Source organism: Callithrix jacchus, chromosome 1 (genome assembly GCF_049354715.1).
Source record: "Callithrix jacchus isolate 240 chromosome 1, calJac240_pri, whole genome shotgun sequence".
Classification (NCBI taxonomy): domain Eukaryota; kingdom Metazoa; phylum Chordata; class Mammalia; order Primates; family Cebidae; genus Callithrix; species Callithrix jacchus.
The window spans coordinates 148,190,159-148,203,013 of record NC_133502.1 but is presented as its reverse complement, the minus strand read 5'-3'; the positions used below and the strand labels follow the sequence as shown (position 1 = coordinate 148,203,013).

The following is a 12,855-nucleotide window of genomic DNA, read 5'->3' as shown; positions in this document are numbered from 1 at the left end:
TCCTTCAACTGGAAAATGAGAAAATAATCTGTAGTACATCCATACAATGGAATATAGCTCACTAATAAAAAGGGAATAATTGACTCAACAACATGGAAAAGTCTCAAAAAGTCTTTCACCTTATGTCAAGTGAAAGAAATCCACTTCACCAGAAACAGTGGCTCACACCCATAATCCCAGCACTTTAGGAGGCTGAGGGGGAGGATCCCTTGAAGCCTGGAGTTTGACACCAGCCTGGACAACATGGCAAAACCCACATCTCTACAACACACACACACACACACACACACACACACACACACACACACACGACTTGGGAGGCTGAGATGGGAGGATCACTTGAGCCTGGGAGGTTGAGGCTGCAGTGAGCCATGATTGTACCACTGCACTCCCAGCCTGGGAGACAGAGTCTCACTCTGTCTCAAAAAAAAAAAAAAAGTTTTTCTCAAAGGGAAATATATCATGTGACATATTTGCATGGGACTGTAGAAAAGTTAAAACTAAAGAGACAGAAAACAGACCAGTGGTTACCACAGACTGGAATACGTAGAATGAGGGGAGAAACTAGCCATAAAAGGACACAGTTCTAACATTTTGGGGCATGATAGAACTGTTCTATGACTTGATGGTCATGGTGATTACATGATTATATATTTGTCAAAATTAAATAACTGTATACTAACAAGGGTGAAATTTACTGTATCATACCTCAATACATTTTAGGTAAAAACAATAACTACAAAAGATGCCATGGCTCCAGTCATGTACTGTAAGTGAAAACAAGGTTGCCACTTTTGTTACAGATAATCATTAAGTATTCACCTCTTACTAGCTGAGGGTAATTACATCTGGGTTGAACAACAAAGCCAGTTACTTCTAAGATATCTTGGCCTGAACTGTGCTAATGGAGGAAGTGAATTGACAAAATAAAATGTTTTCTTTGGAAAATGGAAATGTCAATGGGTACAGTTAGATATGAGAAATAAGTTTTGGTGTTTTATTGCACAGTAGAGTGACTATAGTTAACAATATCATATTTAAAAATATCATATTTAAAAATAGCTACGCCAGGCGTGGTGGCTCAAGCCTGTAATCCCAGCACGTTGGGAGGCTGAGGCGGGTGGATCACTAGGTCAAGAGATTGAGACCATCCTGGTCAACATGGTGAAACCCTGTCTCTACGAAAAATACAAAAAATTAGCTGGGCATGGTGGCGCGTGCCTGTAATCCCAGCTACTCAGGAGGCTGAGGCAGGAGAATTGCCTGAACCCAAGAGGCTGAGGTTGTGGTGAGCCGAGATCGCGCCATTGCACTCCAGCCTGGGCAACAAGAGCGAAACTCCATCTCAAAAAAAAAAAACTAGAATTTTGAATGCTTTCACTATAAAGAAATGATAAATGTTTGAGGTAATGCATATGCTAAATACCGTAATTTGATCATCACACAATGTATACATGTATTGTAACATCACTCTACTCCCATAAACAAATACAATCAGTATGCATCAATTAAAACTAAAAAAAAAAAAAAAAAGACACCAGATAAATGCCTGGGTTGTTTTGGGCATGAAAATAAGCTATTGTTTTAGTTTGAAATACTTCAACATATATTTTAATGTTGAAAGAAAGACTTCCTAGCTTCTCAGCAATTTACTTTGCTAATCCATGCTTCCATATATATACTGGTAAAAACCAAGAAAGGTCATTGGTCTGGAAATTTGAAAGAGCCTTATACATGTATTCAGGTTGTGTATAACACCTAGAGAAAGCAGGTATTCTTTTTTAGTACCTTTGTTTTGAAGATAGAGGCAAATTTTACACTGTATTCAACATATCTGATAACAGAAGCCCCTATGCAAAAGGTTCTGCATGGTACAACAGTATATTCTTTCCACTAGAGCCTCCAATATCTAATCTAGAAGATTCCAAAGATTCTATCACTGTATTTATAGATAAAGATTTATTGAAACCCAGACTCATTAACAGAACTAAAATACAGCACAAGAGAGCACAATCCTTCTATCGGTTTGAGTCCTTCTGGAGCCAAAATGATACTTACAGAGAATATGCCATAATAAGGCTAGTCTCCAGTTGTCTTTCATGATTAAAGGGCAGTCTCTACTGGAATCTTGTTAGGCTAAGCAAAGATAGTAGTAGCTAGTATTAGTAAGATAACAGTAATTAATTTATCCTTTCTGCCTAGGGAGACACTCATCCTTGGAAGCTTTAGTAAAGGAGAAGATTAGGAACTAAGGTCACAAGAATAACTGCTGAATAACAAAGGTCATTTTACATTCTGGGATAATCCTAATTCGAGTTTGTCCAACCCATGGCCTGTGAGCCACATGTGACCCAGGAAGGCTTTGATTGCTGCCCAACACAAATTTGTAAATTTTCTTAAACCATTTTAAGCCTTTGTTGTTGTTTTTTTTTTTTTGCTCATCAGCTATTGTTAATGTTATTGTATTTTATGTGTGGCCCAAGATAATTGATTTTCCAATTCCCAGGGAAGCCAAAAGCTTGAACACCCCTGTCCTAAGTGATTAGGCTCCTCAGGGCCAAAGTAGAGTCAGCATCATGGGGTTAACAGGTAACTAACTCACCTTCTAGAACATAGAACTTAAAGCAAATCCTGTCCTCTTCCTAAGTCTTATGTAAGATACAGGGAAACTTCAAGCCTTCTCTTTGTTCCCTGACATACCTTGTTTCTATGTAACTGGTATATGTATTTCTCAGAAGAGAAGACATTATTGGGTTATGTCACCGCAATTCAATACGTTTTGCCTATAAGACAAAAATTGTCTATTTGAGGAAATTGAAAGTATATATCCCCTGGCCAGGCATGGTGGCTCATGCCTATAATTCCAGCACTTTGGGAGGCCAAGGCGAGTGGATCACCTGAAGTCAGGAGTTTGAGATCAGCCTGGCCAACATGGCAAAACCCTGTCCCTACCAATTATACAAAAATTACTTGAGTGTGGTGGCGTATGCCTGTAGTCCCAGCTACTTGGGAGGCAGGCTGAGGAAGGAGAATCACTTGAACCTGTGAGGTGGAGGTTTCAGTGAGCTGCTATCATGCCACTGCACTCCAGCCTGGGTGACAGAGTGAGACTCTGTCTCAAAAAAAAAAAAAAAGTATATGTCTCCAAAATGATTAGAAAAAGCAGCACTTAGCCTCTCTTAGGTCCTATCTTGAGTAGCTCTAGGGGGACAGCAGCTTCATGGCTAGTTTCTGAATAATGAGGATACCATTAGATTCTGGGCTTCCGGGCTGAAAGACAGTAACTGAGCAAGGCCTGTGCCTTTATGTATCCATCCTACTTTCTTCCTTAGTTTCCTCACTTCTAACATTCAGCTAATACCTGTTCAATCTACACCATAACTTGTTTCGATGATCCAATAAAACAGTGTATTGTTTGAAAATATTTGGTAATTGCAACATGTTGTACAAATGTAGAGCTTATGATGTAACTAATATTCACTGGATGACAGTGTATTTAAATTTGCATTCCTGTCAAGAACAGTTAATATAGAAAGCAGCTGGCTACTGTGCTGTGTTGTGCTAATTATTCTGGCAACTGTGGAGATGGCCTCTAATCCATGACCAATTGGTGCTTGCTCAAGTGGGGCTGGCATTCTGCATGTGCTCTGTCTCAACACAGTCCAGAAAGCTGAGCTGGAAGCATGATTGGAAAGCCACTGCTCTATTGCATTCAGTTATTTTAGGGCTTGTTGAAGCATAAGAGTCTGTACGGTTAATAGGCTGGTATGTGCAGAAACTAGAGTTCCAACTCTAGCGGTTAGAGGAAATGACTGTCACTTGCAGTGAGTTGTACTAGTCTGCACAATAGCTTCAGCAACACAATGTCCAATACAAGTAACAAAAGCAGTCTCTATCTATATCTTATTTGCTTGTTCTAAAATGTTGTAATTGCATGGTATCCAAGATGTATTTATTTCATCTGATTTCACCCACTTTTTTTTTTTTTTTGAGAAGGAATCTAGCTGTGTCGCCCAGGCTGGAGTGCAGTGGCACGATCTCGGCTCACTGCAACCTCTGCCTCCTGGGTTCAAGCAATTCTCTTGCCTCAGCCTCCTGAGTAGCTGGGACTGCAGGCGCACACCACCACACCCGGCTAATTTTTTTGTATTTCTTTAGTAGAGACAGGGTTTCACCATGTTGCCCAGGCTGGTTGTGAACCATTGAGCTCAGGCAATCTGCCCGCCTCAGTCTCCCAAAATGCTGGGATTACAGGTATGAGCCACCGCGCCCAGACCCACTTTTTATCTCACATATTTTATACTGTAACAATCTTGGGAAGGCATTTTGCTGTTCTTAAAAAATATTTGCTTATTGTTATAGAGCAACAAATGGGAACCATGGAAAGAACATAGGATTCGTCGTCAAATAACTTGGTTTGAGGCTCAACTTTGTCAGTTATTAACTGTGCAACTAAATTTCTCAACTTCTGAGTCTCAGTGTCCTAACATATAATATGAGAATAGTAACATGAGACATATTGTATTTTGACAGCACTTGAGATTTTACAAAATATTTTTATAACATAATTTGTGCAGGTATCTTACAATATCATTTTCACTCACTGCTATTTCAAAATTATCATAGCTGTTAGACCTGCCCATATACCTCGCTATTTAATATGTTTATAAAAAATTATGGCAGAATATTGCTATGTCTCAATTTAAAAATATTTGATATTTCAATAAAACTGGTTTCCTCTGTAATCCTCTATATTGCATTTCAGCTCTTAAAAATATTTTTTTTTCTCCTGAGGAGTCCAGAGGCTTACCAGATTGCCAAAATGGCTCATAGCACAAAAATGTTAAGAAAAATCCCATCTAGATAATCACTCATTTCATCATTCAAGGTTCAGACCTAATCAGTTCTTTCTTGCTTATCTTTCTCATGCCTATTTATTCATACATGTGAAACTGCATGTGGGTACAAAAATATCTACCCATACATTGAGGTCCCATAGTTTAGTAGTTAAAAGGATGGACTCTGAAATCAGACTTGGGTTTCAATCTCAGTTCTGCCACTTCTTAGACAAGTTAATTAACTCTCTCTGCATCTTAATTTTCTTACTTATAAAATGAGGGGAATACTAATACCTCAAACTCTTCATATTATTTTACTGTTAAATAAGTTAATGAGTTGCTAAACAATACAGTGGCTGGCATGTAAAACATAACATATAAATGTTAGCTAATTTTATTACTATTATTGGTATGGATGCATAAACATGTAAGTATATTTATAAACACATTTGTGTATAAGCAATTTTATTTTTTTGAGACAGAGTCTTGCTCTGTTGCTAGGCTGGAGTGCAGTGTTACGATCTCACCAGGCTGGAGTGTAGTGTCACAATCACGGTTCACCACAACCTCCGCCTCCCAGGTCAAGTGATTCTCCTGCCTTAGCCTTCTGAGAAACTGGGACTATAGGCACGCGCCATCACGTCCAGCGATTCTTTTTTTTTTTTTAGTAGAGACGGGGTTTCACCATGTCGGGCAGGATGGTCTCGATCTCTTGACCTCATGATCTGCCCACTTCGGCCTCCCAAAGTGCTGGGATTATAGGCGTGAGCCATGGAGCCTGGCCTATAAGCAAGCATTTAAAAAACATTTAATGACCCCAACATTTAAAGGTATGGATTAAGGTAAAGGAAGAAGTAACCTGAAATAGTACCTCTACTCTGTCATTTATGAGGCTTACTTCCATATTTAAACACTGTGTCAGAAGATGTTAAAAACAAGTAGAGGAAATGATTTAGAGAGATTATGCTTGCTCAGAACATGAACAGCGAAAGAAAAGTTGTAGTAGAATCAGAATGGTGCTTCCTGGTCACAATACCACTGCAAATGACCTCAAATATTATTGGCAGCAGTGACAATACTGATCATTACACATTGTGCATATTTACAATTATTTTGTTTGGTTTTCACAAAAAAAAACCCATAATTTTAATCTTTGTTGCATTTAGTGCTTTTTCATCTTGAGACATTTCTGAAACTATGAAAAGCTTATGTTAGTCTAAGCTGAGATAACAATAACAGTAATAGGATATTAGCTTATTGTCTACTATGTGTCAAGTACCATGGTAGATATTTTACTGTCATTATTTCATTTAACTCTCATGCAAGTGAAATTAATTATAATCTATAAAGATGAAGAAACTGAGACTTAAAAATTAAATGGCTTAGCTAAGATAATACTACTAATAAATAATAGTTAGAATTTAAAATCCAGGTTTATCTGACTGTAAAATCATACCTTTTTCTACCATACTATATTATATAGTATTAAAATGAATACAAACCACTGCTCAACGAAATCAGAGAGGACACAAACAGATGGAGAAACATTCCATGTTCATGGTTAGGAAGAATCAATATCGTGAAAATGGCTATACTGCCCAAAGTAATTTACAGAATCAATGCTATACCCATCAAGCTACCATTGACTTTCTTCACAGAACTGGAAAAAACCACCATGAACTTCCTATGGAACCAAAAGAGAGCCCACATAGCCAAGTCAATTCTAAGCAAAAAGAACACAGCGGGGGGCATCACACTACCGGATTTCAAACTATACTACAAGGCTACAGTAATCAAAACAGCATGGTACTGGTACCAAAACAGAGATATAGATCAATGGAACAGAACAGAGGCATCAGAGGCAACACAACATAGCTACAACCATACAATCTTTGATAAACCTGACAAAAACAAGCAATGGGGAAAGGATTCCCTGTTCAACAAATGGTGCTGGGAAAACTGGCTAGCCATGTGTAGAAAGCAGAAACTGGACCCCTTCCTGACACCTTACACCAAAATTAACTCCAGATGGATTAAAGACTTAAACATAAGACCTGGCACCATAAAAACCCTAGAAGGAAATCTAGGCAAAACTATCCAGGACATAGGAGTAGGCAAGGACTTCATGAACAAAACACCAAAAGCATTGGCAACAAAAGCCAAAATAGACAAATGGGACCTAATCAAACTCCACAGCTTCTGTACAGCAAAAGAAACAGTCTCTAGTGTGAATCGGCAACCAACAGAATGGGAAAAAATTTTTGCAGTTTACCCATCTGACAAAGGGCTGATATCCAGAATTTACAAAGAACTCAAACAGATTTACAGGAAAAAAACAAACAAGCCCATTCAAAAGTGTGCAAAGGATATGAACAGACACTTTACGAAAGAAGACATATATGAGGCCAACAATCATATGAAAAAATGCTCATCGTCACTGGTCATCAGAGAGATGCAAATCAAAACCACACTGAGATACCATCTCACGCCAGTTAGAATGGCGATCATTAAAAAATCTGGAGACAACAGATGCTGGAGAGGATGTGGAGAAAAAGGAACACTTTTACACTGTTGGTGGGAGTGTAAATTAGTCCAACCATTGTGGAAAACAGTGTGGCGATTCCTCAAGGCCTTAGAAATAGAAATTCCATTTGACCCAGCAATCCCATTACTGGGTATATATCCAAAGGACTATAAATCGTTCTACTACAAGGACACATGCACACGAATGTTCATTGCAGCACTGTTTACAATAGCAAAGACCTGGAATCAACCCAAATGCCCATCGATGATAGACTGGATTGGGAAAATGTGGCACATATACACCATGGAATATTATGCAGCAATCAGAAATGATGAGTTCGTGTCGTTTGTAGGGACATGGATGAATCTGGAGAACATCATTCTCAGCAAACTGACACAAGAAAAGAAAATGAAACACCGCATATTCTCACTCATAGGCGGGTGATGAAAAATGAGAACACATGGACAGAGAGAGGGGAGTACCAAACACTGGGGTCTATAAGGGGGAAAAGGGGAGGGCCAGTGGGAGGGGGCGGTGGGGAGGGATTGCCTGGGGAGAAATGCCAAATGTGGGTGAAGAGGAGAAAGCAAACAAAACACACTGCCATGTGTGTATCTATGCAACTGTATTGCATGCTCTGCACATGTACCCCAAAACCTAAAATGCAATAAAAAAAAATAAAAAAATAAAATAAAATAAAATAAAATGAATCTACTAAATTCTATTATCAATTACATTTCTAGTATTCATACAAATTATATGAGTTTGGTATTAAGATAAAAAGCTAAGTATCTAAAAATGAGAACCATAGCATATAAAACTTTTACTATGTATGTTTATGCTTTTAATGCTCAGAAGTAAGCCCTCATACATCTGAATCTAGGAAGTGGTGAGTTATGGTAAAACATTAATCCACTGTATTAGGTTAAACACTAAGAATTGCTACTGAAATGATGTTTCATTCAGAAAAGCCTCTTCAGTCCTCCTCCAGGACAATGGGCAATATAGAAAGTGTTCGATTTAATTAGTTGTGTATGTAGAAAGAGACACTCATCTGTTTCCATGGAGTCAAACACATCACTGACATACTTCACCATGGAAACAGAGAGGGGAAAACAGAAAATGCTAAAGTGAATGAATTCACTGAGCAGTTGGTGAACAAAGATTCAAGAAAAAAAATTTCATCTGTAGTACTATGTCACTAGTTTAGGAAAGAGAAATAGCATATATTTAGAAATCATCAAACATGTGCTACATAAACAGATGTTTAAAATACAGTGAAATTATGACCTGGCATTCATATGCATAGAAAAAACATACATTGAAATTTAAGATGAAACAGTTATTATTTTCGTACAAATATACAAATGCTGGAAAATACTCAAGAGCAAAGGTATTACTGTCTGTGCACAGAAAACATAATGGCACGATTCTGTAAAGATGAGGAGAGGTACCCTCAGTCAGTAATTAATAAGAAGTTCCTCAGACAAGACAACAGAAAACAGAAAAACAATTTATAAATAAGTTTATTAGCTATATACTGGTTTCATATCATGATTGCTTTTAAAGGATATTCTCTTTGGGGCTTTTCAAGGTTTTGAGTTTTAACAATAACACATTAATTAATCTGTATGACTGAGCCATATAAATATAAGTGTTTTTAATTTATGACAATATTGCACTTTTTCTTTAAATGTTATATTTTTAATTAAAGCAATAAATAATTCATTTTACATGGTACTTTTTCTTGATATATTCTGACTTAAATTTTTTTCCTCATGGAATTTAGTCTTAACTTATTCCTCTATTCAATTTAATCCAACTCAATTCATTTTTAGTTCTGACCCTCACGATGGTTACAGACTACTTGGGAGAAAAGATACTTAAAGAATGATTATAATATTTATTCATTCCTTCAACAAATATATTTCTTATGTGCCTACTATGTGCCAAGTATTGTGCTGAATTTTGTGGATTTAGTGATAAATTAAACAGACCCAGTCTGCTTTCATAGAGGCCATTAACTTACGGAGGAGAGAGATGTTGAAATAACCATACACATAAATATACAGTGATAATCTGAAACAAGTTCTATGAAGAAACACTACAGAGGGCCAAGAGGGAACAATACAATGAAAAAACTTAATTGAGGCTGGATGGTTAGCAGGCCTCTTTGACGAAGTGACCTTAAAACTGAAACCTAAAGGATGACTAAGAGTTAGTCAGACAGAGAATGGGGAAAACAGCCTTTCAGGTGAAAGCCCTGAGATGAGAAAGGGCTAGGCAGGTGTGAGACATTGAAAGAAAGCAAGTTTTTCTTGTAAGAGAGTGGTAAAATACGAGGATGGACATGTAAAGAGATATAAGTAACCTGCTAAATTTTATTCTAAGTATAATGGGAAACAATGAAAAAGAGCAGGAAAATGACAAAAGTATAATATATACACATTTTTTAGTTCAAGTGAACATAGAAAATTTAGCAAAAAGTTAAAAATGGCAAAATTAACTAAAGTGTTTAAGGATGTATATGTAGGTGGTAAAACTACAATGTAATGATTACTATAAAAGTCAAGATAGCCAATTACTCTAGTGGGGAGAGAAGGATGCATTAGGGGCTTCTAGGGTTACTGACCATGTGCTGTTCCTTAACCTAGGTGGTTTAAGTGGATGTTTGCTTTATGTTTATTTGTTAAATTGTACATTTAAGTTGTATGTAGTTCTCTATATGTATACTTCAAAATAAGAAAGTATGTTTTGTTGTAATAAAAGAGTGAATTAAGGTAAATAAGTGGGGAGAATGGGTACAGCTGGCACAAGAATCTTGGTTTTGGTGACAGGCAGCAATACTTGCCCCCATTCATTCTTTCATTCTTCTTTTTAGGAATTGAAGAAGAGTTCAAGCTAAAACTGTGAGTTTTAGCTTGGTGTGATACCATTTAGGGAAAGACTTTTTTTTCAGCTCCTTTTATTCTAGGTGTGGCTTTGTGTCTAAGTCTAGTCTACCTCCTTAATGACAAATTGCCTTCCCTGTGCTCTCTCTTCCCCTTCCTGCTGACTGGGCTATGACTATAATGAAAGTATCTGCCTTTGACCCAGAAACAGAAACATCATGTTGAGAATGGAAGAGCCAAGGCCCGGCAGCATACCTGAATAGTTTTGTGAAATGAAGACATCTATCTAATCCAGACTGCCCACATGCCTGTGTACTATTACACTGCTGGGTTCTAGCAGTTGCCAGGAAGATACGTTTGATCTATCCAGAGTTGGGATTGCAATATTATGAGAATGAAATATACTTCTATCTTATTCAAGTCATAGGCATAAATATACTTCTATCTAAACAGCCATAGCACAGTTTAGCCTGTGCACTATTCAGTCGTGAGGGAAAGTTGAGAATGGCAATACTTAGAGGGAGATGAAGAAACAGAGATGGGATTTTTAAATAATGGAAACAAGCACATTTAAGTGCTGATGGAAGTAATTTAGCATAGAAGAAAGGTTGAAGATATAGTAATCAAAGAGAAAAACAAAAGAAGCAATGACCCTAAGAAGACAGGAGGAGATAAAATACAGAGCATGTGTGGAAGAACTGGCCTTTAACAGAAAGACGGATCTTTGCTCTGTTTTAGCAGATAGACAAAGAGAGAAGACAGGTACAGACAGAGGTAGATCTGTAGATGTCATGCTAAAGATGAGGGAGTTCCTACTTATTGTATTCATTTTCTCTAGGAAGAGGAATTAAAGAGAATGAAAGGAGGGGGAACTGGCAGTCAGAATATTCAGTAGAGTGAGAGGTATGAAACACTCATTATGTATAAAATGTTACTACATTTTATGATGAGTGCCTTTTTGAAGTGGGTAATCATGAATTTGGGGTGCTATCTTTTAGTTGAATTCAACTGCTTAGCAAGGGTTTGGTACATCCAGAGTCAGGATTGCAACAGTCAAGTGCAACAGAAGGTAAAAAAAAAAAAAAAAAAAAAAGGAGGGGGTGTGGAATTTTTCCAAAAGAAGAATTTTAATAACCGACAAAGAATCAGGGCTAAGTAGTGAAGAAGGAAAAGACAGAAGAAAAATTGATGGTCAAAACTAGAGAAGATAGTGGACTGGAGGTCTCAGTGAGCATGAAAACTATTGTTTGTCATTGGTAAGTGAGCTGAAAGTAAAGAGTTTTTGTTGAATGGTAGAATGTTTGAGTGATTTGGAGGTGGGGGAAAATGTGACGTTCTAGTGAACTGGAAAGTTACCTGAGGTCAATCAAGGATAAGCAGAGGGAGAGACAAGCAAATAGACAGCTGAGGTAAATCAAGGATAAGCAGAGGGAGAGAAATCTTCAGAGTATGTGATAAAATACTTTTGTCTTTAACAATGAGTAGGAGTTTGTTTAGGGCATAAGAAGGTAACAGAGTAGCAGATAGAAAAAAAGTGGGGGAACACAACATATGGAGAAAGGGAAACAAAATTCATAGCTTACTGGGAAAAAGAAGTAATCTTTAGCCTAGCCAGAGGTTACCGTACACCAGCAGAAGTTCCTGGAGAAACTGCAAAAGGAGGGTAAAAACAAAGACGGAAGAAACAGCTATGAAAGTTCAAGTAATTTGGACTTCATTTTGTAGCCCAAGGTGTCAGTCATAATCCCCAGACACTGGTGTGAATAAAGACTACAAAGAAAATATTTTCATTTTATTCTCTTTGGGATTTAGGACTTGTGACTATCTGGATTTGCAATAGACGGATCTTCGCTCTGTTTTAGCAGGAAGCTAAAATTCTAGAAAATTCTTAGCCATTCTGTTTTTCCCATATACTTTATTGTCTCCTCTGGAACTCCTACATTGGACATCTCTATATATCATTTACACATGCAAATGACAGGGGAAACATTGAATCCATTTTAAATCATTAAAAATTAAATTATTTGTAAACTTTAGTATTTGGGGTATATATTACATGTTAAAAAATTATTATCCGTGGTGTCGTTCTAGATCTTTGTTAACATAAAGATTAATTCGTTTCCTTTATACCTTAGAATATCTATCCAAATTTAGTGCTAAATACATAGAAATTTCTCAAATACTTTTCACCTAATCCTAACCCATATTTTTAAGTTTTAGGACTTAATTCCTTTCTTGTCCATGCGTTGGAAAAAAAAATAAATAATAATACATTTCCATTAAAATGCATGAGTACATGGCAAATGAAAACTAACATTAACAAACTTCCTCAGGACAAACAGTTGCTTTTAAAGTTTCTGTACTTAAGGGAGTACTTACCTACAATGAGCCTCTGAAGAGCACCCTTATCTCCATTAATGGCAGCAGCATGGATCTGTGATGCTAATGAAGAACCAGCAAAGAGCAGGTTCTCTGACTTGTTCATAGTCTTCTTAGCAACTGGAGCAACCTGAAACAATGATTCAGACAATAAGCGTATGCAGCAAACATTTCTGAAACCTGTCTCATCAGTTCCAAGTGGGTATTTTATAAATATGATTTA

General features: G+C 37.2%; 1 protein-coding gene across 6 annotated transcripts in view; it reads right to left on the bottom strand.

Moving 5' to 3' along the window:
- INVS (inversin) overlaps positions 1–12,855 on the bottom strand; it is a 196,847-nt gene that overhangs the window by 178,753 nt on the left and 5,239 nt on the right. For all 6 annotated transcript variants that reach the window (XM_078373303.1, XM_078373324.1, XM_078373306.1 and 3 more), the window contains one exon: positions 12,633–12,762. In XM_078373303.1, coding sequence (XP_078229429.1) covers positions 12,633–12,738 — 106 coding nt within the window. In that variant the 5' untranslated portion in view covers positions 12,739–12,762. The remainder of the gene's footprint in view (positions 1–12,632; positions 12,763–12,855) is intronic.